General features: G+C 41.6%; 1 protein-coding gene across 5 annotated transcripts in view; it reads right to left on the bottom strand.

Annotated features, from left to right (window-relative positions):
• LOC125738038 (protein O-mannosyl-transferase TMTC2-like) overlaps nucleotides 1-25742 on the bottom strand; it is a 108851-nt gene that overhangs the window by 55547 nt on the left and 27562 nt on the right. For 4 of the 5 annotated variants that reach the window (XM_049006521.1, XM_049006522.1, XM_049006523.1 and 1 more), the window contains exon 2: nucleotides 18365-18947. The exons of the other annotated variant lie outside the window; for it this stretch is intronic. In XM_049006521.1, the coding sequence (XP_048862478.1) occupies nucleotides 18365-18947 (583 nt within the window). The remainder of the gene's footprint in view (nucleotides 1-18364; nucleotides 18948-25742) is intronic. 5 annotated transcript variants of the gene reach the window in all.

The raw sequence follows: 25742 nt of genomic DNA, 5'->3' as shown, positions 1-25742 counted from the left end.
ACATGTCAGCCTCTCTAAGCTGATGAGATATTTACTGGTATTGTTAAGCTGTTCCCACGTACTACTAACTCCTACAATTCCTGTTATCTGAAAGTAAGGCAAATTGAATGGCTCTTAATTAGCAGATGCACATGCAGAACTCCTTACCCTTCAGGGGATCTTTAAACTCCACCTCCCACAGACCCCTGCCACTCTAATATGGCCAATGAAAGCTTTGTCTGTTTTTGTTTCTCAAAATAAGTACTTTAGCACAACCTGGTAGGAGGCAAGGGGCGTTTCTGTAATACTGTCTCCATCGGGTTAGAAATGAAACAATTCAGCTTTCATGAGGTAGGAGTGTAAAGAAAATATCCATGGAGATAAAATGCAAAGCAGACCAATTAAGGGACTCTTTTACATTCAGAAATCATTATTCTGGACACTTAGAGAGAACAGGGAAAAAGAGCAGCAGAAAAAATAAAATGCTCTGCTGCTATCCATTCTGGAGGGAAACATGGCACCGTTGACAATGGGGAAAAATAAAAGAAACATACACAGCTGACAGAATTTGGAGAGGTGAGGTGAATCTTCTCATCTCCGGGTCTGTTTGAAAAACCCTGCTCTATACCTGGAATATTTCCATATGGTCTAGGGATCACAAAGGCATTTAAATCATCTTTGCAGTGTAACTGTTCAGTCCCCCATCAAACCAGAAACCCTGACCAACCTTCTGGAATAGGCACCATCCTCCAACTAGACAGGATAGTCTTGTGAGCTCTACCCAGCAGAGTGAAACCCAGGGCAAGAGGAGAACCTCAAGTAAGAGTTCCACCCACTCATACACTTTGACATCGAGGCTTCTTTTGAAAACACTCCATTAAATCACACGATAAACAAGGACACTGTGGTCTTGAGAGAGCATTCTGCAGGTCAGACTTCACAGAACCTGCCATGTAGCCCATGAAACCCTAAGGTGATCAAAAGCTGCAGAGCAGAACTGAGTTGAGCAGAAAATATTTACCATTTATGGTTCGGAGGCTTCAGAGATTACTGACAGTAATAAGATATTGACTTCTGAGATACCTACTCTCTCTGCAGATTTTAGCATATTTGTGCTATCTTGGCTTGGATTTTATTTTGAATGTAATAACTTCTCAGCTAAAGCTACAAACTATATGGAATACTCATTCCATAGATTTCACACATTTGATGTAAACGCCTTCACATACCCTGTCCTCTTTAATAATGAAACTCACCTTCTCATTCCCCCACACTGTGTAACCCAGTACATTCACAGTGAAACTATTGTAACACAGTGAAACTAAAATAATACAGGCATGCTACCGATTTTTAAACTGGAAGCTAGTCAAACGCAGATATAAATAAACTCAGAAAAATGTCACCAATTAACTGTATTGAGTAATTTTATATTAAAGGGGTTATGTTACCTGCTGATCAAGCTACTAATGACTGAATAAAATTGAAATATGGCAACAGAGGTGCTTGAAAAGGGATCTGTATATCCAAAATGCCTTTTTACTGGGAATATTCATTAAATAAAATCACAGTAAAAACTATGATCCACAGTCCCGGCCAGTGTGCTCCTTTCCCATTCTCTGCTTAAGCATTTAGGAAAAACGGCCCCATCCAGTGTGACCATGATCCAAATCTGTTACGACAGTGCAAGACACTTAAGGGGGAAAAGGAATTTTGTTATTATATAGACTGACCAGATTTCGAGAAAAATGGAAGCAGCTTATCTTTGGGTAGAGTCAGTTTACTTTTTACTTAAAGCCGCCAGGTCTGGGAGACCAGCAGCATTTAAGCTGACTTTAGAGGATCAAGCTTAATATTTCACAATTCTGGTAGCTGTAGAAACGGATACAGGACAGTTGCCAGGCCTGAACAGAACAGACATAATGTCATTAAGCTGCCAGAAAACACACAGACGCTACAACACACAAACACACACTCAAATGTTACATGTCCTGTATTTGCAAATTACACCTGTACCTCATTGGCAGTACAGGCACCAGACACCCAGTGAGCCAGGAAATGCCAGACGCTCCAACGTGGAACTGATAACGCCTTCGCCGCTTCATACCCCAGCGTGAACAGGCGGGTCTGTGACCAACGCCTCCATGGCTGCAGGACCGGATGGCTGTCTGTCTATGCTGGACTACCTCCACCTCCCCATTTCCCCCACCCGTTGCAAGTCGTGTCATTTTTATGTTGTAAGGTGTAATGACCAGGTGTTTATGTTGCTGAGGTGTTTTTTTTTCGGTTCCTACAATGTCCTCCCCACTGGAGTACAGTCTGGGGGCTGTTTTTTTATTCTCCTCCTCTCTCCTCATGTTATTCTGTTTCTTTTCTTCTCTCTTCCCCTGTCTCCCGACCGGTCTACCCCCTACTGTGATGTTTGTGTATATGTATGGTCGGTTGATGGCCAGTTTTTCGCTGGTACTTGTGACTAGTGACATGGTGTATTGCAACAGCAATAAAGGGTTTTCATCATCATCATCATAATCATCATCATAACAGAACATCTATCCATGGCATTCATGAAAAGTCCTCTAAACAGAAACACCAGCCGACTCTCGGTAACCAACATGGAGGGAGAAAAACCCAGTGGAGTAAGAACCAATGGCTATGAGCTGCTGAACCTCTACCGGGCCAAATGCAGGCTAGATGGGTAAAACCAGGCATAACTACACAAGTAGCTACATTGACAGTACTGAGCTCTACAGGGCAACTGGCGTTATAATGTAGTACCGATACTGATGGCTATAACAAACAGCCCAGCCACTGTACTGTAAACAAAGAACCACCACAATTAACACAATAATAATGAATTATGGCACCAAAGAAAACCAAGGACATCATCCATATCAGTGCATTTTGAAATCCCAAATAAGGAAGACACAAGACACTGATACACATCTCAGTGAGTCTGTGAAGGATCTGTGACAGTGTGTTCCCTTTCAGAGTGGAGATGCTGAGGTAGTAGAGCAGGGATGTACCAACATCACTGTGGCAGGTATGTCCATTTTCTTACAATGATGATGTTGGCTGAACACCATTCATAGCACAATGTTACAGGAGAGAGGGGGGAAAAGAGTGACATACACAAAAGTCTACAGCGAGTGACTTTTATCAATGTCTGAGAGATGAGAAGGTCAGTTTCAGGTGCTCTGCAAATTCAGAAGCTTATGTCTGTTCGCAATTGAGATGGAAGGAGCAAACCATGTTTTCATTCAAACATGGCAAATTCACCTTGACCCCACGGGCAGGTTGCTGTGAGACGTTTTATACTAGTTAACTGACATAAAATTTCAGAGTGTAGCAGTGGAGGAATTATACAGGAGAAAATGAGTCTCTATTGACGCGGATTTATTATAATACTGTTGTCTATTTGTATACCATGTAATCAGGGGTCAAATCAGAATTTGAGAGGAGGGGGGAGTCCTGTCTGGTAGAGTGAATAAATGACTGTACATTAGTTATCATATGTTTTTATGATCGCAATCTTAAAGAGGCAGTATGTTGGCATGCTGTTTTACCACTTTTAAGCAATATAAAATAAAAAATAGATTAAAAAGTTATTTTTATTTGATATGATTATTGTGCACATTGTACGGTTAAATACGACTTTTTTAAGTATATATTATACCATGCAAGTGGAACTTAAAAATGCATCAAAATTGATTCAAGTCATATTCGTGCATATTGATATCTCTTGAAAATGCATTAAAATACCTAGTTACTAATGGATGGTTTTAAACATATTACACATGCATGACAAACATATTCAAGACTCCATAAGTTCTGACAGCAGTACGATAACTGAAATAAGTCAAAATGTAAAATCACGGAACAGAAAATAGGCTTCATGTAGGAATATCTCACTCACTAAGGAAAACAGAAAATTAGCATTAGTAAAATAAAAAATGAACAAAACTGACATTTTATTAAATCATTTGCTTAGAATCTTTGAATTCTGTGACATTAAGAGAATGGGGTTAACAATAAAAATGTGGAATTGTACTCCGGCAAGGTGCGATACAGACATAAGGATGCAGAGCTGGGCTCCACTGAGCTCTGTCTACTGCTATGCATATAATGAATTTTTCCCTTAACTGTAACAAAGTTTTTAATTCAACAACAATTACACAGATATGGGTAACAGTCAGACCACACATATGGTGGGATTAATGTCTCTGAACCAAACGCACCACAGGGGAGTTGGACACTCCTGTCATACGCAATTCCAAATACAAACCACACCCTACAAATGATATCGCAGAATACCAAGCAGAAACAATGAGATCACATAGCCTAAAAAATGATGTCACACTTAACGGCAAATAAAAGCAATGGTATTAAACAATGACTCTTTTTTTTTTTTTTTTAAAAGATGTGTCAAAGCCCGAAAGAGCAGATGGCTCCCAGTGACTTGATGCACCCCAGGAATGCTTGGTGCCCAGAGGAATATGACAGGGTGTACCTCGCCCCTGTGTGTGCCAGTCACTATGGAAACAGACTGGGGACACCCCAGGTATGCTAGTGGGTCCAGTGGCTGATTTGGGTCAAGCATCACCTACGTGATGATTTAATCATTCTTTATGCGAAATCCCTGTTTTGAATAGAAACAGACTGAACATTTAGCATATATACACACAAATGATACCCTGCAGTGTTTCCAGTGGTGGTCTCAATACCCTTTTAAGAGTTACAAAAGAAAGCATACCATCTAAACCTAATGTCTAAACCTTAGCCCTCCATCAGAGACACTTGGGAGTAACGCAGTTCAACTTCAGCAGCAAACACCTACCATAGCAGGCTCCTCGTATTCACGCAATTGTGCAAGGCCCACTGCACCACAATACTGCAGATGAGGCAAGCTACCAGAATGACACCCCAGAGGAACCCACCCCCCCTCCCCCAGGATCGTTTCACTCGTGCTATGCTGCCAGTTTATCATACATGATGGCAGAAAGCATCGTAGTGATCACTCTCTGGAAAATGGGAACGCTTGTGAGAACACCTTTGTTATTCGGTATCCTCAGTAAGTTGAGGAACTATGAGGTAGGAGGAGAGTGTTCTGGCAGAGAGGGCTCCAGCAGCTGTGAGACTGTATCCTCAAACAGCCACATGGGAACATATTCAGTTAAAATGCAAAAAGTTCTAAAAAGCAATAAATCCACTTTCTGACGCTAACCCGGGCATTAAAAAGTAAAAGATGAAGTGAATGCGAGTGGTACATCACTAGGAGGACTGTTAGGAGCCGGGAAGCTGGAGAAGCACTGGTCAAGCTCCCCTAAGTGAGAGAATCATGTGTGTGTTATATCTGGTGCCAGATGGTCGCCCAGGTCACTCAAGGTTCATCTGGAGCTTAATGCACTTCAAGCACTTCATGGACCAGAGATATACCCAAATTCAGACAATATTTCCCTGTATTTACCATGTAAACAGCATTCACAGAATACCAGATATGATAAACATGGATCATCAAATGTGAATATGATTGTACCGTACTTCGCAAAAAAAAAAATCCATCTCTCTCCAACTCCAATAAAGATGTATTTTCTGAGGCCGGAGAGCAGAATGAGTGTGAGCTTTATGATTGTCCAATCACACATAGGCACTACAGACAAGACCCCATGAGACCAGCGCCCTTTGATGGGATATAAGCCCTAATGATAACAAACCTCCATCTAGTACATTAGAACTCGCATAAAGTTTGCTACTGCTAACAGTAAAACAAAAAAATAAATGCCTGGACAAGGCACCATTGGGATGAATAAAGCATTTAAAATGTTCTATTAATACAGGTTCTCTTTACAGAAGTTGCCACTAACGGCCTTTGTTAATTCGGTAAATAACGCATTTGCCCTCTACTGTGGAGTGAGTCACCCATTAACTTAGCTGACTGGGTGTACAACTGGAGGTAACCCTTTAGCCTTGATGTAAGATAAAACAAAATCAGGACAGGGAAGATCATTCACGAAACCAAAATCAGCTACCTGCCTGCAAAGAGCCTCTGGAGGCATTAAAGGGTCCTGTCCCCAAAACACCACCACATCTTGTTCTTCAATCCTGCAGAGCATGGGACCTTTGCTTAAGAACCCAAAAGCTGGTCCATCCTTAATATCAAATATATGTCAAACATATAAGACCCCAACAGAAAGCACATTTTGAAGTTGTATTATAGAACTAGCCCAGACTCTAAAAAATAATTCAGTGGCTTTGTAAATATCACAATAATAAAAAGTTATACTACCTTAATAAAATCTCTAAATATCTTAGTAATTCCAAATCGTTATTTTTCATCTTCCTCTACAACGTATGAAATTGAGTAAGTTTTGATAAATGTCATGAACTGGACGCCATTAACGATGAAAGTCCTCACGGCAGTCCGCCTTTTCATATGGCAATGGGTGGCCAAAGAAGCACAGCGACGAATCCACTTTGAAGAATACTTGCAAATTTTGGTAAGCAGGAAAAGTTAATATTGTCATTTAATTAATAATGACCATGTCTTCGTGCATACACATCTTTATAGTGTGTAATTTTCTGAATAGTGTCACAGCCGTGTTATCGAATGTTAGCACGTTAACTACCTCCTACATTGGGCAAGTCTTGATGTTAGATTCAGCCTTACTTTGTCTGTTTCAATAACCAAACTGCCCAACTAGCCCACGGTTAATACAGCTTCCCAAAACTCGATGTAAATGTGCAATTTATTCTTTTTTAAACACTGTGCAAAAAATGTTTTCATGAGATTTATCCGTGTCCGAGGTGTGTATAAAGTGGCTGCTGTTTACTTTGAATGATGCATTTGATAGAATGCATGGATGAAGTGTGATATAGCAAGCCGTTGTAACATTTAATTAAACCACATAGCCATCAAGTTTATCAACAGAATCAGAATATTGCGCATATCTACAATGCCAAACGGCTAGTCTAGCTAAAGGTAAAAACAGCTTGCCATAGTGCCTGCCTGTATCCGTGGATTGGCAGCTGTAACTAGCATTGCCTATTCTTATTAAATGAGCAGATGCAGAAGAGCCGTTTACTATAAAACTCTGAAATAATTTGTCTAATCAATCGAAGTTACTGCACTATCGTGCAATTAACTGAAGCTGGTTTCCATTAGGGCTGGGAGAAATAGATGTTGCAGTATATATAATAACTAGACCTTGTAAATGGGTGCAAAAGGCAGATTGATGTGTATGGGGAGTGAAAGCTAGCCCATCTGGTCCATTCCCACAAAATAGGTTTGAGCAACAGAGCTACAACATACTGTAGGGCTAAGGAAGAAGGTGGCCTTGTCTAATGAATGTGTAGAGCAGGACTATTCAAATCATGGTCCTCTAGGGCTGAGCATTGCTGATTTTCCAGACTTCCTTTACCTGCGAGTCAGGTGTGAAGCCTCTGTGTGTCATATCTGGCTCGTACGATCCTCGTGTGTGCCACGCCCCCCCTGATTATCCACGTGTGTTTCCCTGATCGTACCCAGCTGTGTCTAGTTATTTTGATCTGTCCTGTCTATTTGAGTCCAAGTCTTGCCTGTGTCCCTTGTCCGTCATTGATGTTCGTCGATGTCTGATGTCTCCGAGCCCTGTATCACTAATAAATCCCCGTTTTCCCCGATTCCGCCTGCCTTGCTTGCTTCCTGCCTGTTGCCTGCCCGTGCGATCACCTGTTCACCGGTACCGATCGTGACACTGTGGCCAATCAGAATCAATAATTATTAAACTAACTGCCTGGAGGAACAGAAAACAATGCCTGGATTTGGAATTCTGGGCCAGATTGGAAGAGCCCTGATGTATTGTTTGCATATCTCACTGTATATGAGCAGAATAAATGTTTAAAATGTTAATGAGTGCAGAATTTCTTTGTTTACATGTGGTTTAATTATCTATTTAAGGTGTTCCTGGAGTAAACCGTAAATAAAATATAGCTAATTTTGATAATTGATTGCCCAGTATAAATTTGTATGAGAAGTTTCGAATGGAAACATTAGTAACAAATTTGTTTTATTAAATGATTGTTAATGTATTATTTTCAGCTACATCTAACCTACCATTTCAGTCATAGCTACTCGAATTTTTTTGTGGTTTATGCTTAAAATTACTGTCGAAATGACTTAGGATTTTCTGAGTATCTACTCGATTTTATCTGTTATGATAATCAAATTAGTTATTCAGATCTACTTAATTTTTGTATTTGGATTTACTCAGTCCATTAGGTATATATAGTTAATTTCACAGCTTTAAAATGTACTCAATATTATTAAGTGTAAAAATGTTTCACCAAAAAATTGAGTACATCATAGTTTACGTTTTTAAAGTGCAGAATTTGCTATAACCAGGGAAGTAAAGGTTTTACTGGCACAAACGTCATGCTCTGATCTGAGACTGGCCTGTGTGGACCCCAGGGGTGTATCCAGCTCTTTATGTAGCTTTTGCATGACTTTCAGAAATCTACTGTAAAGCTACGGTGAATCGGTACTAAACGTATTACATATGCATGACTAACAGTAATGCCCTTTATGCAGTGCACATATACATACTCTGTGTCATAGAATATTCAGAGCATCACAGAAGTATACATATTATAACCAGAAGCAGAAAACTCTCATTAGACTCTACTGTTTTATCACTCACTTCCTAGTAGCTTCGGGATGGACTTCAAAAGTTCTTCTTGGAAAGGTCAGGGCCCTGCTTATCTAAGTGAATGTGAACAAACCAGACCACTCTATCACCCCAAGATCTACTTATCATTCCTAGAATAGCTAAGAAATGCTGGAGATAAAGCTCTCAATTGCACGGCCTGCAGGTCTGTGGAATCAGGTTCCCATCATCTTAGCATTAATATTCCTAAAGACACACCATGTTAAGTCTACCTTACCTTAAATGACAATGCTGCTACAGTCCACAGGCTGTCAGTGGATAGACCTATTCGGCATCAGTATATGCTCATTATTCCTCATCAGTTCAAGCTGAATGTCCTGATATGGACTTGTGCCACAAACAAGGACCCACCAAACATTAACCTGTCCATATTCATAGGTTGAGCCACTAAAAAGCTAAACAGCACCAGCTTGAAAAATTCTTCACCAACCTAGAACCTTCTTTTACTCCCGGCATCTTTTCCTGTTCAGATCTGTCTGCCTTTATAGCTGTCAACGATGCTGTTCTGCTTAGTAAACCTGTAGACGGATGTTGGAAATATACTGCTAAAAATATGCTGAATGAAATGCTTAATCTGCTCAGCTACCTTCCAAATTCATATCCTGGTCAGGATCACAGTAAGCCTGGAGCCAAACCCAGGCAGCAATGGGCACACACACCCTGGATAGGATGCCAGTCCATCACAGAGGACGAACATGCACACACTCACCAATCAAATTTAGAAACACCAATCAGCCTAACTTGCATGTCTTGGACTGTGGGAGGAAACTGAAGAACCTGTAAAGAAAACCACATGATTTGGGGAGAGGATGTCAACTGCACATACTGTAAACAAAGCAGCCCCCATCCCTGGAGGTATGAAGCATCAATGCTACCTACAGCACCAGCCAAACTCCCAGTGTAAGAGACCCCCAGTCAGCAATACTGCAAAATGATACATGACAGTATAGGAGAGCAATTATCAGCAGTATTTAAGTGGCAAATTCAAGCCAGCATCTGCTGGTAATAACAGCACCTCCAGGGCTGCTGAAGCGAATTCAGCATGGAGTTCACATGTTCTCCGGTGTCTATGTGGGTATCCTCCCACAGCCTAAAAGCATGCATACACCACATTGCGTGAGAATGCGTGTAGGAGTGAGTTCCCTTGATTGCCGGGACTATCCCCAGGATGAGCCGAAGACCACATTACCCTAATCTGACATTGTTACAAACATTGAAATTGTTACAAACAAATGGGAGCCACCCAATAATATGTGAATAAATATGCAAAGGCCCACTGAATTTTTGGCCTCTTGCATATACAAATTACCTTTGCAAATTTTAATATGTTAATTGCTAAAATTATTATATAATGACATGCTAAAAGGAATACACAGCCTATTGAAAATGCATTTAAATTAGCAGACAATCTGCTTCCTGACAGATTTCTCCACAGAATGCTAATAGGACACTGAAGGAATAAACAGCTTCTTGTACATTTTGCACTATCCCTAGTTTCATAAAAACAAAGATACAGTTTCACTGGTTTCAGCAGTTTTCCCACTGCTGAATAAGGTCTTGTCACTGCCACATGTAAAATGCTGCCTCTACACGATGTGCTATGCATGTTAGCATGAGAAGAGAGATCAGCAACTGAAAGGACGCCAGTTCCACAAGCTACTGGCACATTTTTTACGGAGGGGTGGGGGGAGTGCTCATTCCCAACGCAGAGGACAGGGTAGGGGTGTCAAAATTGATGATATTTGATTGCGAATGATTAAAACATCTTAACGATCTGCCTTTACAGAGAGATCATTAGTATTGTGCTACAGTGCACAATAAGTGGCAGGTCTATGGCTCCTACACATATCTAAAGTTTTTTATCAGCCAAATTGGTTTTGACAAACCAATTAACTGGTAATAGCAAAAAGCAGTGAGCGCCTTGGATTTCTTCCTCTTTCCCCTTTGCACCCTTGCCCCAACATGGAAGGCTCAACATGCAATGCCCAACATGCTACATATTCTCTATTTGGAAACATAGCGTCATGTACACCATGGAGGAGTTTGACGCTAAAAAGAATTTTACATTGATTTTACAGTAATATGGAACTTATTTGAATTTCCCAAAACCGACACAACCAAACAGCTACGGTAAAACCTCAGATTGCGAGCATGATTCGTTCCAGAAACATGCTCGTGAATACAGTTGATCTAAAGCACTCGTACTTCAAAGCAAATTTTCCCATTAGAAATAATGGAAACTCAGATTATTTTTGGGTTGTGGAACGAATGTTCATAAAAAAATATTAATACAAAATATAAAGTAAAAATACATAAAACAAATTAACCTGCAATTTACCTCTGAAAAGAATTGTGGATGGTGTGAGGGAGACGAGAGTGAGGAGAAGAGAGATATTTTGTAGGACGACTTTCACTGTAACTAACGGAATCACTGCTATCTGTTGGCTCACTGGAATCTTTTTCTTTTTGTGCGACTAACAAAAAAGCTATCCAATGACAGCCGCTTTTGTCTCCTTTTCAATTTCGCGGAAATGAGGACATTGCATTGTCGTTAAACATTCATTGCTCGCACTGCTACACCCCTATTCAGGTGGTGCTTTTCTACAAAATTTTGACTATACAAGTGAGGCATGCCGACTGAGACAGGGGAAATGATTACCCACAATCCTGCAGTGAGAGAGAGAGAAGAACCATTGGCTCAGTTGTGATTACGTGACGCTAGGCAGACAAAGCGTATACATAATACTTGTATTGCAAGACCTCGCTTGTTTATCAAGTTAAAATTTATTTAAAATGTTTACTCATCTTGCAAAACACTTGCAAACCAAGTTACTCGCAATCCGAGGTTTGACTGTATTTTAAAACTGCGGAATTTGTTTGGTTGTACTGTTTAGTAACTCGCAAAATAGTCTTAAAGAATGAGAATAACTGTGATAAGATCTGGATCGTGATTCTGCATGAAAAAAAAAATCACTATATGATCTTTTTGCCATATGATCCACACCTAGGACATGGTTTGTTAAGGCAAATTTTTAATTATTCATATGGAGGGGGAAGAGCATCTTGTACAGCCACTGTCCTATTATACTGACTCAAAGGCTCCTACAGCAGGGTGAGGTACAGGTCAACTTAATCTTTCTCACTCGTGTTAGGTAAAATTGAAACAGGGCTACAATGGGATTTTGCTTTCTGGGGAGACAAGCAAGATTGAATATTTCAAAAGGATTGACTTCCTCTTCAGACTTATACTGCAACCTGAATACTGTTAGCTTAGGAGAAAATGAAAATCACTGTAGGATTTCCCAATGTTAGGTATGTCTGCTGGAGAAAAGGCATATTACATATGCATGACTAACAGAAAATTGAGAAAAGACCTCCATTACAGTGTGATAGGATGAAATATCACAGGTTGATCCCACTGGACTCATTCATTACAGGGTTAACCTCATTAGGACTGGAACAAGGTGCTAGCCTGCACATTCCCTTCAGTAGAGAAACTACAGGTTAACTATCACGAACTCCAGCTGAAACTCTTTCTTCCCACAGCTTATCTCTAAGACTGTAATGGATCGTAGATGATCAGTATCCATATAATACATCAGTAACCATTCTCTGTTATTCATATGTCACATATGAACTACTGCAGCAATATTTATATCACTGTATTTGGTTTCTTACCAATAGCAATAGCTGAGAGTTTCTTCCATTGGGAGGATGGTTAAAGCTCATATAAAATCCTTTATTTTTTGTTATGAGGAACATCTACAGCAAAATAGTCTTCATTCACATCAGGCACACAAGACAAATGATGTTCAGGGTTAAATAATGTATCCACTCAAGAATTCCAGTCATTGCTTGCTGATCATGTTAATTTCAGGCTGATTCATGTCCTTTCTTTGTCTCCATGTAAAACTCAGCTGCAGGAGAAGGCTACCAGTTTATGAACATCACAGTCCCACAATATACCAGAATGTCGAGTGTCTGGGACAGTTCATGAGGCCAGTGGGATGTTCCAAAGCCTCACCAATGAGCATAAACTACACACTATTAATGAACAATGACCTGCAGGACATATTATAAAGAAACACACTCTCTGGGCCAGGAGGTTATGTGACTAACTTCAGTGATTCCTCGGGCAGAAAATAAGATCGTAAAATACACATTTCCCCTTAAACTGATTAGACCAGACAAGCCAGGCATAATATATGTGAATACCATTAAAGTATTACCAAGGGAGGCACAGAAGCAGCAGCTGTCAGAACATGGCCAATGATACTGTATTATATGGATAATCTTAACAAGCACATAATCGCGACTAATTGTATGAAAGATAACACCAAGAGAGCTCATTTTTATAAAGCCACTGGAGATTTTCAAACAACCACAGATTCTGAAAACAAAACAAGACAAGTCAATGCTATTCTGGGGTCATAAATGACTGAGAATGGAAATCCTTCCTAAATAAATAAATGTCTGCATAACTGACTGGCATTTAACGGCGTAATTTACAGCAAAGATGCATGGAGCTGACACAAGGCTTTCGGATTATGATCAAACAATGCAGCAGGGAGGCGGATGCCAACCAGCATCATGCAACCGCCCAGAAGCACTTTTAAAAGCATCACATGACCAGCCACAAGCACGTTCACTAGCATCACGGAACCATCCATGAGCATGTTGACCAAGATTATTTGCCCGGCCCTGAGCACATTCACCAGTACTGGCCGCACACAAGCATGCATGGATTGGTAGGGCAATACAGGACTGGCTGAAGCCAAGGCTGCACACCAGACTCAGAAGCTATGAGGACATCATTCTTCATGATCATTAATCTTTGGGGAGAGGAGAGTGATGAACAAAAGCTGTTTCACCTTTGGCAAGGAAGCCATAGGGAATTGGGTGGATGGGTGGCTACTTGGATGCCTTCTCACGACGAGTGGTTCTCACTCTGATTGCTGGGATGCTGTATTAATGAATTTCCAGGGGAAGGTGTCAGAGAAGGGCTGAATAGTGACTAACACAGGTACTCACACATTCACATGCTCAACACACAAACACACCCTCTTATTTAGATTCACATTCTCTCTCTCTCTCTCTCTCACACACACACACACACACACACACACACACACACACACACACACACACACACACACACACACACACACACACACAAACATTTGTGTGTGCCTGTAACATCTGTATGTCCCTCTGTGTATTGACAGTCTATCTTGCACAGTCTAAAGGCAGGTAGGTCATCCTGGCTGCACCGAATGTAAATCTGAATTGGCAGGTTTGTGTAAGTGTGTTTACCTGTGTATGCCCCAATCGGTGCCAGTTACTTTGGGGTTTCTGTGTTCTTTGTAAGTAGTTACCATGTGTGTACCTTACAGTCCAGTGTCAGACCTTGTGTGTCTCCGTTATATGCGATGGGAGTGTGGTTGTTATTAGTGTGTGGCCCCTTCTTGGGCTACAATAAAACTGTCTTTTTTAGTTTTATTTTTGCTGCTACCATGCTTCAGTGTGTTAAACGCCACAATGAAAATACTCCATAAAATATATTCATGTTTTACTGCTAAACTGGGGCACCATTCACAGAAGCTCCTGTTAGCGACTTACACATTTAGAACCATGAAACTGAATATAAGTTGCTAACATAATTAGCAGCTATGCTTTCGGTAAACGTACCCTTGTTGCATTATTTGTATGAATTACACAAAAGTTAATATTTGAAGTAGAATCTTATTTCCAGCAAATACAATCCATACTATTTTTAGCTGTTTTACGATATGTATCATTAGAAACACAAGTTAAATAAAATGATTGCTTTGTACTCTTATACTTGCAAAAAATCTCAAAAGTAGTGAAAAACACCAAAAAACCAACCCAGTTACCTACAGTTTGCATGCATTTGTAAAGACAAGTTTTTACAATAGCAATCAAAATTGGAAAACAAATGACATTTGTAGTTTATGAATTTCTAATTATCTATGAATTTAAGTGATGTATATTTAACGCATTTCCTCACTGAAAACTCTCTCGCATCACAAAATAAAAGGTTGCAGCTCCTGAATCAGTGTAAACAAAACCCAGACATGTGTTCTTGTTTATGGGAGTTTTCACACATTTTCTTGACCCAGTAACATCCGTGGGATTATTGTATTGTTATCATATGAATAGCGCTATATGCAAATAGGTGGGCAAACAGTGCTGCTTCGAGACTCAAAGGGTTAAGTTGTCTACTTTTCTACTTCCCTGTTAGTGTGTGCTTTTCTACTTAGGGACTAGTGTCTCCTCTGCATTATACTCTGACTGACCCTCCATACTTCCTCAGAGATCATCACAATCCAAGTGGTTATTATCAAAAGATGTTGAAGTGCCTGGATTGATGGACAGATGGCAGAGGGAGCACAACTACATGGGTAATGCCACAAAAGCTTCAAAAAACCTTTTATTCTAGTTAAATTAATCAAATTAAGCATTATATAGCTATACACCACCACCACTATCTACTGGAGAATATTTGCCTGAGATTTTATTCATTTGTTATTTTAGCGAAGCCCAAGGCTAATTAATGGGCAGAAAACTCATAGCAGGGACCAATTACCCCTGACGCCGCCTGTCTGCATCTGGCTGTCAGTCGATGAAAACCTGATCTGTTTAAACTAGGCTTTATCTGAAGAGCAGATCAGCCCGGACATTCACTTGGGCTTTATAATGAGCACTCTATATTCAGCATTAAAGAAGCATATACCTCCTTTATTACAGCACATTCACAACCTTCACATGGGAATTATCCAGCTATTAATTGAACAATCAGGCAATGGACAGGAAATAGTGGTGAACCACTGAAATGGTATTTTCAGAACCCCCATCTTTAATGAACACGACACACTTCTGAGCAAAACGACCAATACCACAAACGTGCCTGTCACGGCGTCTGCCGACCATGTGAAACACCCAGAATACAATACTCATCAGTAAGTCTGAGATGGAGATAACTGCGTCAGACAGCATGCTTTGGCAAATTAGTTGGACATTGACACATTTATGATTCATGTACCTGTCTAAAAGAACATTAGAAAACCAGAAAGTAAGAAATATAATTTTACTGGTAAGTGAAAAAGGTAATGCTGTATTGTTGGAGTGAAGTCAGTTGACTAGGAAAATGTCACATGAGTGGGTGGTTTAAACGAATCACAGGGGCTGATGGGAAGAGGCCAGAGATACCTGCTGGGGCAGAGATGGGAAACCCTGCTGCTGGCAGACAGACACTCCGGGGTATGGAAAGTTAGACACAGAAGTCATGAACAATAACAAAAAAGCAAAGAAGAGATGGATCCATCCAGGCAGAGCCTGGTGAGAGGGAATTTTGTTGAGGAAAGAGGGGGACTGTCCACAGCAGGCTTCACTCTTCAGGCAGGAAATGACTGCAATCAGATCACGGACACAAAGCCTGTTATTTGGCAGACAGCAACCTCACTAATCTGCTGGTTTGTTGCTGTGCCCAGCTCCTGCTGAAGCAGGGGGTGACAAGATGCAAAGAGACCTGCAGAGTTCACACATGCCTTCAAAGATACATGGCAGCATCAAAAATAATCAAGAATACCACCACACAGATCATCAGCTAAATTAGCAACAGCAGCTATTGCTAATATAACAAATTTATAAGAACTCAGGGGAAGTTTAAACTTTTGGCTCTATGATCAATCGAAAAAAAATCTTTACCATCCATAAACAGCATTGCATCTGAGGGACTGCTTGAACTAAAAAAGGGGGATGCATGCTGCTCCTGGGAAAATGGTTTTGCTAAAACTATACTGAGGAACAGAAGCATGGATAGGCCCTGTGCATCTCTATTGTTCTTGACCCTAAACACAATGGCAATTGGTTACAGGGAAATGATGGGGAAACACTCTGGGACAAAAGCAACACCCTCCACTGGTTTGAAACGATTACATGTAAATCCTTCACTATCAGCATCACCAGGAGAATGGGATGGGGGACCCTACACCCTAATCAGAGGAGGCTCAGGTCATTTCTGGATGACTGAACAGCTCAGAGACAAGGGATCATGGCAGGTGTATGAGACTTTAACGAAGGAACACCCCTCAACAACTCACAGGTCCCTCTACAGACACTGGCTGTAGACAAAACATTCAGTAAACCAGATCAGCTGAACTTCTGAATGTTGAGACCTTATGCCACCGACCTCTGCTCTATTTTTACATCTTGGTGAGTTCAAAATGTGCTCACACTCACAGATTCATCCTGAGATCAAAATGAAATTTGACCATTGTTTCGGCTCCGCAAGATGCTGCAGAGATTTGTTCCTTCAGTTTTTTAACACTGCCTGGACTCCAGGTATAAATACATTGATCCAAAGAACATACTAGTCTGGTCTAATGTGGTAAGCAGGTAGACCAAGAAAAACCCATTAGGGAGGAAATTAAAATAAAAAAAAGCAGCTCTGATTGTACCGAAGGTATTTAATCTAGTCATAACGAAAGAGACTCTCTGAGAAGACCAGGAGAGAAAAAAAATAAAAGGAACTAAATACCCAGAGACCTTATCATCTGACTAGCAAAACTAAGCAGGAATATGGCAGGAACTGTGCATTTCAAACAAGGAACCATGTGGGGCATCTATTTTCACTGAAACACACATGTTCCTCCCGTCAGCCTGACAGGAACCATAAGCAGCACTAAGTAGGTAATAGCCCAAGCACGAGAAACAGACTGACTTCTGTGGGTTTAGGGCCGCACAATATTCTTCCCTGTAACAGGACCATCCCAGCAGAAGGGGGTGAACAAGCAGAACCCATGTGTGTGTGAGTGGGTATACCTATCCTTATGGGGACACAATGTCCCCATAAGTGCATCTAACCACACCCTAAATAAAACACCCCAGATATTCAGTGTACATCGCCTGCCATCAATAGTCCATAAAGTTTACATCTCAGAGCGGGGTTGGATAGAAAAATCACAGTCCAGAAATTTCATAAACACATACCCATATTCCCAGCCTCTGCCCACCCCCCATCTCCATCCACCATCCAGCCCCTGCTGAGCCAAAGATGTGAGAGATTTCTACTCCAAACTTTTATGGTTGCGTTCAATGCCATGTATTCACCCCCAAACTCCCCGTGATCGTTCACCCAGCCCATCTCACAAGTGTCCGTCTCTTTAAAGATCTACAGCAGCTCACTCAGGTTGACTCATCCCTATAAATGAAACATCTAAGAAGGTATCACGGTGCCAAATGCTCCTAAAGATTATCCAATTAATTCTGAATTGCAGGCTGGGAGTGCAGATGTGGGCTCAGTTCTCCAGAGAGATGAGGAGGGTCCTGAGGAGCTGCTACAGCACTGCAAAAGGAGACAGCTAGCTACAGCCTCCCAGACAGTTAGTCCCAGTGAACACGTCTTTTGTCTCTATGCTCAGTTTTTTACTTCCATGTTTTCCTCTCATTTATAAGCAAGGACAAAAAGATCCAATTTACTCATACATCTCCTTGCCAACACAAGCAATATTCTCCAACAGAAACGCTTAATGAACAGCAAGCTGTCTATACAAACATACACACACTTTTTTTGGCTTTGGTTTCAAATAAAAATAAAAATAATTTCTGGAAGAGGTAGTAGAAACATGCTATCAGAAACAGACGTAGATAAGATTAACAGCAGGTACCTTGTGGAGAAGGACGAAGAGCCGTCGGAGTTTGAGACGCTGCAGGATGAAGACGTCATAGACGGCTGACACGGCCAGCACAGTGACTCCCTGCTCCTTCCAGAGCATGCTGCAGGAGGCGCAAGCAAGGCTACTCAAGAACCAGGCCCAGGAGCGAAACGAGAGTTGGGCCAAGGGCAGACCAAGGGCGCAGTGTCGCTCATAGCACAGGAGCGAGAGCAAGAAGAAGAGTGCTGCCCCAACATCTGCCCGGCCCACCACGCCGGCCACTGCCTCCGTGTGCACTGGATGTGAGGCGAAGAGCAGCCCGGCCATCAGTGTCCAGCGACCGCCACCCAGCAGGGGGCGACAGAGGTGGGCGAAGAGGCCTGTGACGGCGCAGTGGAGCACCACGTTCACCAAATGGTACCCCCATGGATCCAAAGCACCCAGAGCGTAGTTCAGGCGGAAGGAGAGGGTGCATAGGGGCCGATAAGACTTATGGCTGCCGCTGTGGGTGAGAAGCGTTCCCCAGAAATCATCATAGAAGATGTTTGTCCAGGGAGTTTCTGGAAGGAGGTCCTGGTTGGTTTTAATTGCACGGCTGAAAAATAAACAAAAGAGCAGATGGGTATGAGCTACAGTCTCAAAGGACCACTTGACACCACAAGATAATCGTGGGAAAGCTGAATGGCAGAAAAAAAAGAGGACTATGGTCAAAAAGCATCATAACCTCCATTATCTTTTAGTAGGAAATGCAATAGATGCTCATCCCTGGAGAAATACAAAAGCTGATAACATAATAACTATCCATGTTTAAGATGTTATGATGAACTCTAATGCAGGTAGGCAATGTTGGGAGATCTTATACCTGAAAACCTCACCCCTTAACTTCAGATTCAACATGTCACACTATCACACAATGTGATTCAATGAAGGACGCAAATATGAGCCTCCTGAAATTGATTATGTGCTCGCTGCTGGGCTGTGGGGTTGAATTTCTTCAGATAAAAATCGGTAAAACCCTGCTTTTTGCATAAAGGTCTCATTCACTTTCCTGACAGACATTACATCCTGCTGAAGTGTTAAAAAAAAAAACTCCACACACTCCAAAAGAATTTTCCCCCCACAAGCTGAAATAAAAGCTACATCACTTATAGTAATGGAGTAAGACAGGCTTTCATGCTACTTCTTTCTACTGTGAATAGTATCTGTTACTATAACAGCTTGAATTTCCTAAATATTTTAAGCAGCAGCTAATCCCTCCCTGTAGGAATTCAGTCCTCATGCGCTCATAACTGAAAACTCTCAGTGGGTCACTCACTTTCACCAACAGCTTTACTCCCAGAGGATTGACAGGCGTGTTCCAGAAGGCAGTGTGAGCTGCCCAGGACACAGTGGCATGTGATAGGGGGAAACACACTTCTGACTAGACTGTCTGAATAAACTGGCACACAAAAGGGACATTCCGGTAAGTTTAACGTTAGTAGTACTGTAGCACCTGAAAGCATTTTATGCATGTACCTGTCATGTTGACAGAATCTCAGATGGGACCCCCCCAGCTGGCAAAATATACTGTAGCTCTCTAGATTATTTTCTTTGTAAATGTTACTCACTGCAAAAAAAACATTGGAGACCACTGCTCTCAGATTTGCAAAAGCAGTGATATATTCTACTGTAACAGCTGCCTGGTGTGGGGGCAGTGCACTCAAACTCTAAAGCCAATCAGGCGGACTGTAGAGCAGCCCCAGGCCCAGCCAGGGCAGCCGTTCTGGTCGTTATGCTGCATGCACTCTCACCCTTCTGTTCACCGAGCACTAGTGATGCATTTGTCCTGTCTCACGCAGCGCTCTCAATTCACTGCGGCCAAATTCAGCATGACGGTGCAGCAAGACTATTAGCCGATTTGGACAGGGGTTTCAAGATCCCGGAAAACATTCCAGCACCCTGCATGTGCCTAGCTGTCAGCATACAAGAATCTGGGTCATCTTTGACCAATAAGAGCGCAATGCTATCACATGACCAAAACATAACTACCCCACTAGAACAAAGTGGAGACAAGTGGGTTTGGGTGATGATGATGTCAATAACAAATACCCCCAATGTTTACTGTTAAGTCTATAAAGTCCCAGGATACAATCTCCGCAGATCCAGTAAAAAAAAATGATCAAATAGCAGAGGTAGAGCTCAAAATGAACAAAGCGGTTCCTCAAACAAATATCTACCACACGCACAACAAATGTATTCTGTCATGCTGTTTCAATAGATTACAAATAAGCTGGGGGTGGCTAAAAGAGGCCATTTGCAATTCTAAATAGCGATGTCCTTATGCTCCTGGAGAACAGCATGCACCAGCCAGATAAACGACGTCAGCTTTGTGGCTGTACAGACATGACTGCTTGACTACATTCGCTGTGTCTGTCTTTCACTGCTGTTTTCTATGACCGAATAAAAAACAATTCTTATGATGATACTTTAAATCATTATTCACACCATCATATGAATGAATTTATTTCTAAACGCGACAAGCATGTTTCTTTCTTTTGCTGCATATTCACCCAACTTCAAAGTGGCTGTAGTCATTTTGCTGGAATGGCTGTTCTCAGCTCCATTTCCTGCACCATGCTTTAAGCCCTTGGCACCATAATTTCAAAAAGTATGTAAAAGGCCTCTGTGTGGGGCTTTTCCGAGATGTGAATGTTACCCGATCAGACTCAGGTGCTCCTCACTGTGTGCCAAGATGCTGTGGCATTGACTTATTAATCTTCCAGGTGACTGCCTCAGCTTCTTCTTTCTTCCATCACCTCACCATTTCCTTCTGCTATCTGCTCTTGCCAACTCCTCCTAATCGCTTCATAAGCCGGCTCCTCCTTTAAGCACGCATGCTGCGTGTCCCCCATGCAATTCTGTCATCCACCCTCCCATTGTTCTACCATCAAACGAATGTTTGTTGTTCAACCACAGTTACGAAGCTAGGAATCAGTGAACCCCATCCCCCAGCTGAGATCCCCAACCAGCTTGGTAGTCAGACTGATTATACTGGCATCTTGTACAGATACTGCTGATTGCATTAATATACATAAATTTTAAAGCCATTCCCTGTGAAACTCCTCACCAGAGCACAACATAGTCTTACCACTTGGTCAGGTAACAAAACATCTACATGCAGTGAGTTTGTAGTTCCTCTGCATGCTCTGAGTATTGTGCAGCTGATCACGCGCTGACTGACACATGTCCATCAGACTGTCCATTCATCACTACAAGCATGAGTACAGACAACATGCATGGAAACTGTGCCACAATACAGCTGTGTGCTTCTTCCAATAGAGGATGTAAGCGACCAGCCACAATGAAAAGCCCAAACAGGAAACTGAGAGATTCTGATAGCAAGAGCTAAATTACCAGATTAAAATAAGTTTTTCCACCAAACTCCAGGAGGAACTGTGAATTCATGCCTGGTTTCACTAGATGACTGCAGCGCCGGAAGAGATCGCCACCAAGTCATCGAACTCTGGGTCTTATTTTGGAAATCTCACACAGGCAGAGGTGCCACAAGAAGGCCAAGGATGTTTATCAATTTTCTCCTTCTGCCACTGAGTTTTGACAGATGAAGGAGTGACAGGACTTCAGTACAGATGAAGTCACTCATGATATTTTAACATCTCTCAAGGGGGACATTGCATCCACATTCAATGCGCTTCTATCTCAGGGTGACCTTAGAACTGTCCACGCCCTCAGTGATGTCACTCCTGGTGTATAAGCCTAGTTATAATCATTAATCAAGCCAGCCTAGATCAAACAAAAACTTATGACCTGAATCACACAGTCCTAATTCATGCAGCTATAAACACACAGCCATGAATCATAGAAGACAAGTGCTACACAGTCATTTATTAAGGTACCCAGAATCACAACACCCTAAATCAACAATCTCTGAAAACCTGATTCAGGTAGTGCTGGGGAAAAAAGTCCATAAATCACACAGACCTGAATCGAATACATCATTCAAATAACCCCCAAATCAAGTGGATTCAAATCATCTCTCCAGAATCACAGTCTTATCATCTTTCAGGGCTGCATATAAAGGGAACAGAAGCCAAAATAATTTAAATGCATTAAATTCTTTTCATTGACAGGTTATTCTTAGAAGGCTGTTTGGTGGGTATTTAAACTGCGTGATGAAACATCTTCAGAAGACATTTCTGGGAGGGATATTCGAGGTGTTACATCATGACATATTGAATTTCATGCTGCAAGAGTCGAAGATGTGCAAGTTTTTACCTTATAGTTTTAAAAAAGCAACAATCTGAGCCAGCGGTAAAAAAATTTGCAGCTAGCAAGGATAAACACCTGGGCAGGTGTGGATATGCTGGGGAGCTATGGGTTTCCTACATAGCAGGTGAGAAGGTCCTGGTCTCCCGGGCTAGATCCAGTTTTTATTCAGCTTTGGCCAAGATTTGACTATGGGTAATGCAATGCCAAATCATTCTACATTGAAATTACAAAACAGAAGACAAATTCCTTTTCTAATGTTATTAAATCAGATTCATGTTGGATTGTCAGGATGATGGGAATGGTGATAAATTGTATTCATCCATTTCAGATATGGAGGGGAGCTGGGAGCCTCTTCAAATTGGAACAGGGAATAAGGCTGGGAACACACTGGGTGGGGTGCCAAATCCACTTACATGCAGACACAATCATACAAAACTGGCAATTTAGGGTTACTTGTTTAACTGCATGTCTTTGGACTGTGAAAGGAAATCAGATAATCTAGTGGAAACCCATACTACACATGCAGAACAGGCAAACTCCATGCACATAGGGTGGAAGTAAGAGTGAGACCCTCAGACCTAGAGGTGGGGGGCTACAGTGCTGCTTACTGAGCCACCAAGCCTCGCACACAAGCCAAAGCAGCCCCAGCTAGGCCATGCAGGACAGCTTCAGGATGACCTTCACGGACACCTTAACCCAGGGCTTCAGGAAACTACAAAAATGACTTTTTGACTGTGACCATTGCTTTCTTGTGATGTGGCTGGGAATAACCACAGCTAGGCCATGCAGGACGGCTTTCCGAGTATTAGATTATGTATTTGAAAAATCAAACGTATGTTAATGTAGCTCATTTTAATGCAGCTGAAGTGTTAAATCTGACTGGTAGTGCCATTTATCTGAATTTTATCATCTCAAATTAAGGCACATGGGATCACAGCAGAGCTCCGAAAACTCCAGAATCTCCGTGTCCTGGCATCCAGGAAGGCGGTCCTGAAGGCGCCCCACGCGGCCTAAATATCTATTCCCCATCTAGTAGGTCTTCATCACACTGGGTCAAAGCAGACGATTTAGTCTAATGTGAAGTATTAATTGAGAAAGCAGGGTCAACCAGTCAAAAGTGGAAGGGCCTTCCTCAACGGTCCAATACTGAAATCACTTTGTAGACTAAGCTATTTAATCCAGTGACCTTAATTATGGACATATCTCCCCTGTTAAAATGTGGAAAAAATAAGAAAAAAAATAAAGTATGCAATCTGTACAGTGCTGAAAAAATAAACATGATTAAGTAATAATGCAAGCTGGCCTGCACATTGCTTCACAGAAAAATAATTTAAAAAAGGGCTGAACTGAGAAACTCCAGTGCAACCAATGACAGAACGTTTCACTACAGCCATGATTCCTCCACGCTAACACCACCCCTCACTCAGATGGGCTCTATTTATGACCGAGCCAGGTGTGGGAACCAATTTTATGGAGGGTGGCTGATAAATGAATGGCATAAATCCACGGCCACGTGCCTTGGCTGCATATCATAGGCAATGTAGAGTCACTGGTCTGCGTTGATTACTCACTGAAGGCAGGGAGAGAGGCCTCCCTGTGGACCTGATGACCCCGTTACCTGCAGCTACGAATCTGTCAGTACAGCTGAACCTCCAAGTTTCGTTAGGGCTGCATTTGAAGACAGCAGATAACAGTGGGTAACAGTGTAAGTGTTAATGTAACATTTCAATGATTTACCATGAAAACATGTACATTACATTTATTAAGCAGATGCTTTCACCCAAAACAGCATACAAGAGAGGATCAGCCAGTCCCTGGAGAAACTGAGGTTAAGGGCCCAACGGTGACATCACTCTGCCAGCTACAGGATTGTAACCGGTGACCTACTAACCCAGTGTCACATGACCCCTGAAAAGACCCCTAACAGTGATTAGATCAATCGGCCACTTTGCATTAAACATCTTATGGCCAGAAAAACATCTAAATAAATATCATTCAGCGTATCATCCAAAAAAAGCATTTCCCTTTATTGTCTGTTTTTAATGGACTTATGCACTTTTAAATATGTTGGTTTTTTTGTGTTTTATATTAAGTATGACATATTTAATGACCTAATACTGCAGGTTCTTGTTATAGTATCTTTGGAGGAAAAAACATTCAGGTAACCTATTATACCAGTTCATTTACTTGATGAATAGAACTCGATGAATTTTTCCACAAAACTATGAACGATAATGAAAAATTATTACTGACATTCTGTCCAGTTTGTCCTCTTTTTCATGCTCCATGCATCCTGAAACAGGCTATAGTCTCTCCATGACCTTTCACTGGACAACTGTCTATGGAACATGGATGTATGGAATTAACTTGTCCCCTCTCCAGCATTTGATTTATGTGAATTGGGGTCTCGAGGAGACTCAAAGGGCAATTCATTGTGTGACCTGTGTGTGTATGGGTTTGCACAGATCACATTTGGGGACCAAAATGTCCCCAAAGTGCGGTAAAATCTGAATCTTACTTTTGAGGACACTTCTTCAGGTCCTCATTTAGATAACCTCAATTTTATAATAATCTGTGAATGCAATCAAAATAGTAAAAGTGCAAAAACTCTTGTATTTTGGTAGGTTACTTATGGTTAAGGTTAGGGCTGTGTAGAGATTAAGGGTGTCATGATTGGGATTAGGGTTTTTCCCATAGAAATGAACAGACGGTCCCCATTTAGATAGGAAGACCAACTTAGGTTGGATGACCTACCTGCCTTTAGACTGTGAAAGATAGACTGTCAATACACAGGGGGACATACAGATGTCACAGGCACACACCAATGTGTGTGTGTGCGAGTGTGTGCGAGTGAGTGCGAGTGAGTGCGAGTGAGTGAGAGAGAGAGAGAGAGATGATGGTGTACAGTTCAGGGTATAGCAAACTCCTCAGATATATTTTAAATATCCTAGACCGTCCTGTCTATAGGTTTGTTCCCTTAAACTGTTCAGAGTGAAAGTGTTGTCCATTATCCAGCTCCTGGCTAGACTCCCCTTCCTCCAGCTTTTATCTCACAAAATACCTCATTAAAAACACAATGGCCTTTGTGTCAAGGACATCCCTTCTGGCGCTATGGCCCTTCGAC

This window comes from Brienomyrus brachyistius, chromosome 3, assembly GCF_023856365.1.
Source record: "Brienomyrus brachyistius isolate T26 chromosome 3, BBRACH_0.4, whole genome shotgun sequence".
Classification (NCBI taxonomy): domain Eukaryota; kingdom Metazoa; phylum Chordata; class Actinopteri; order Osteoglossiformes; family Mormyridae; genus Brienomyrus; species Brienomyrus brachyistius.
This window is presented reverse-complemented; position numbering and strand designations above follow the sequence as displayed.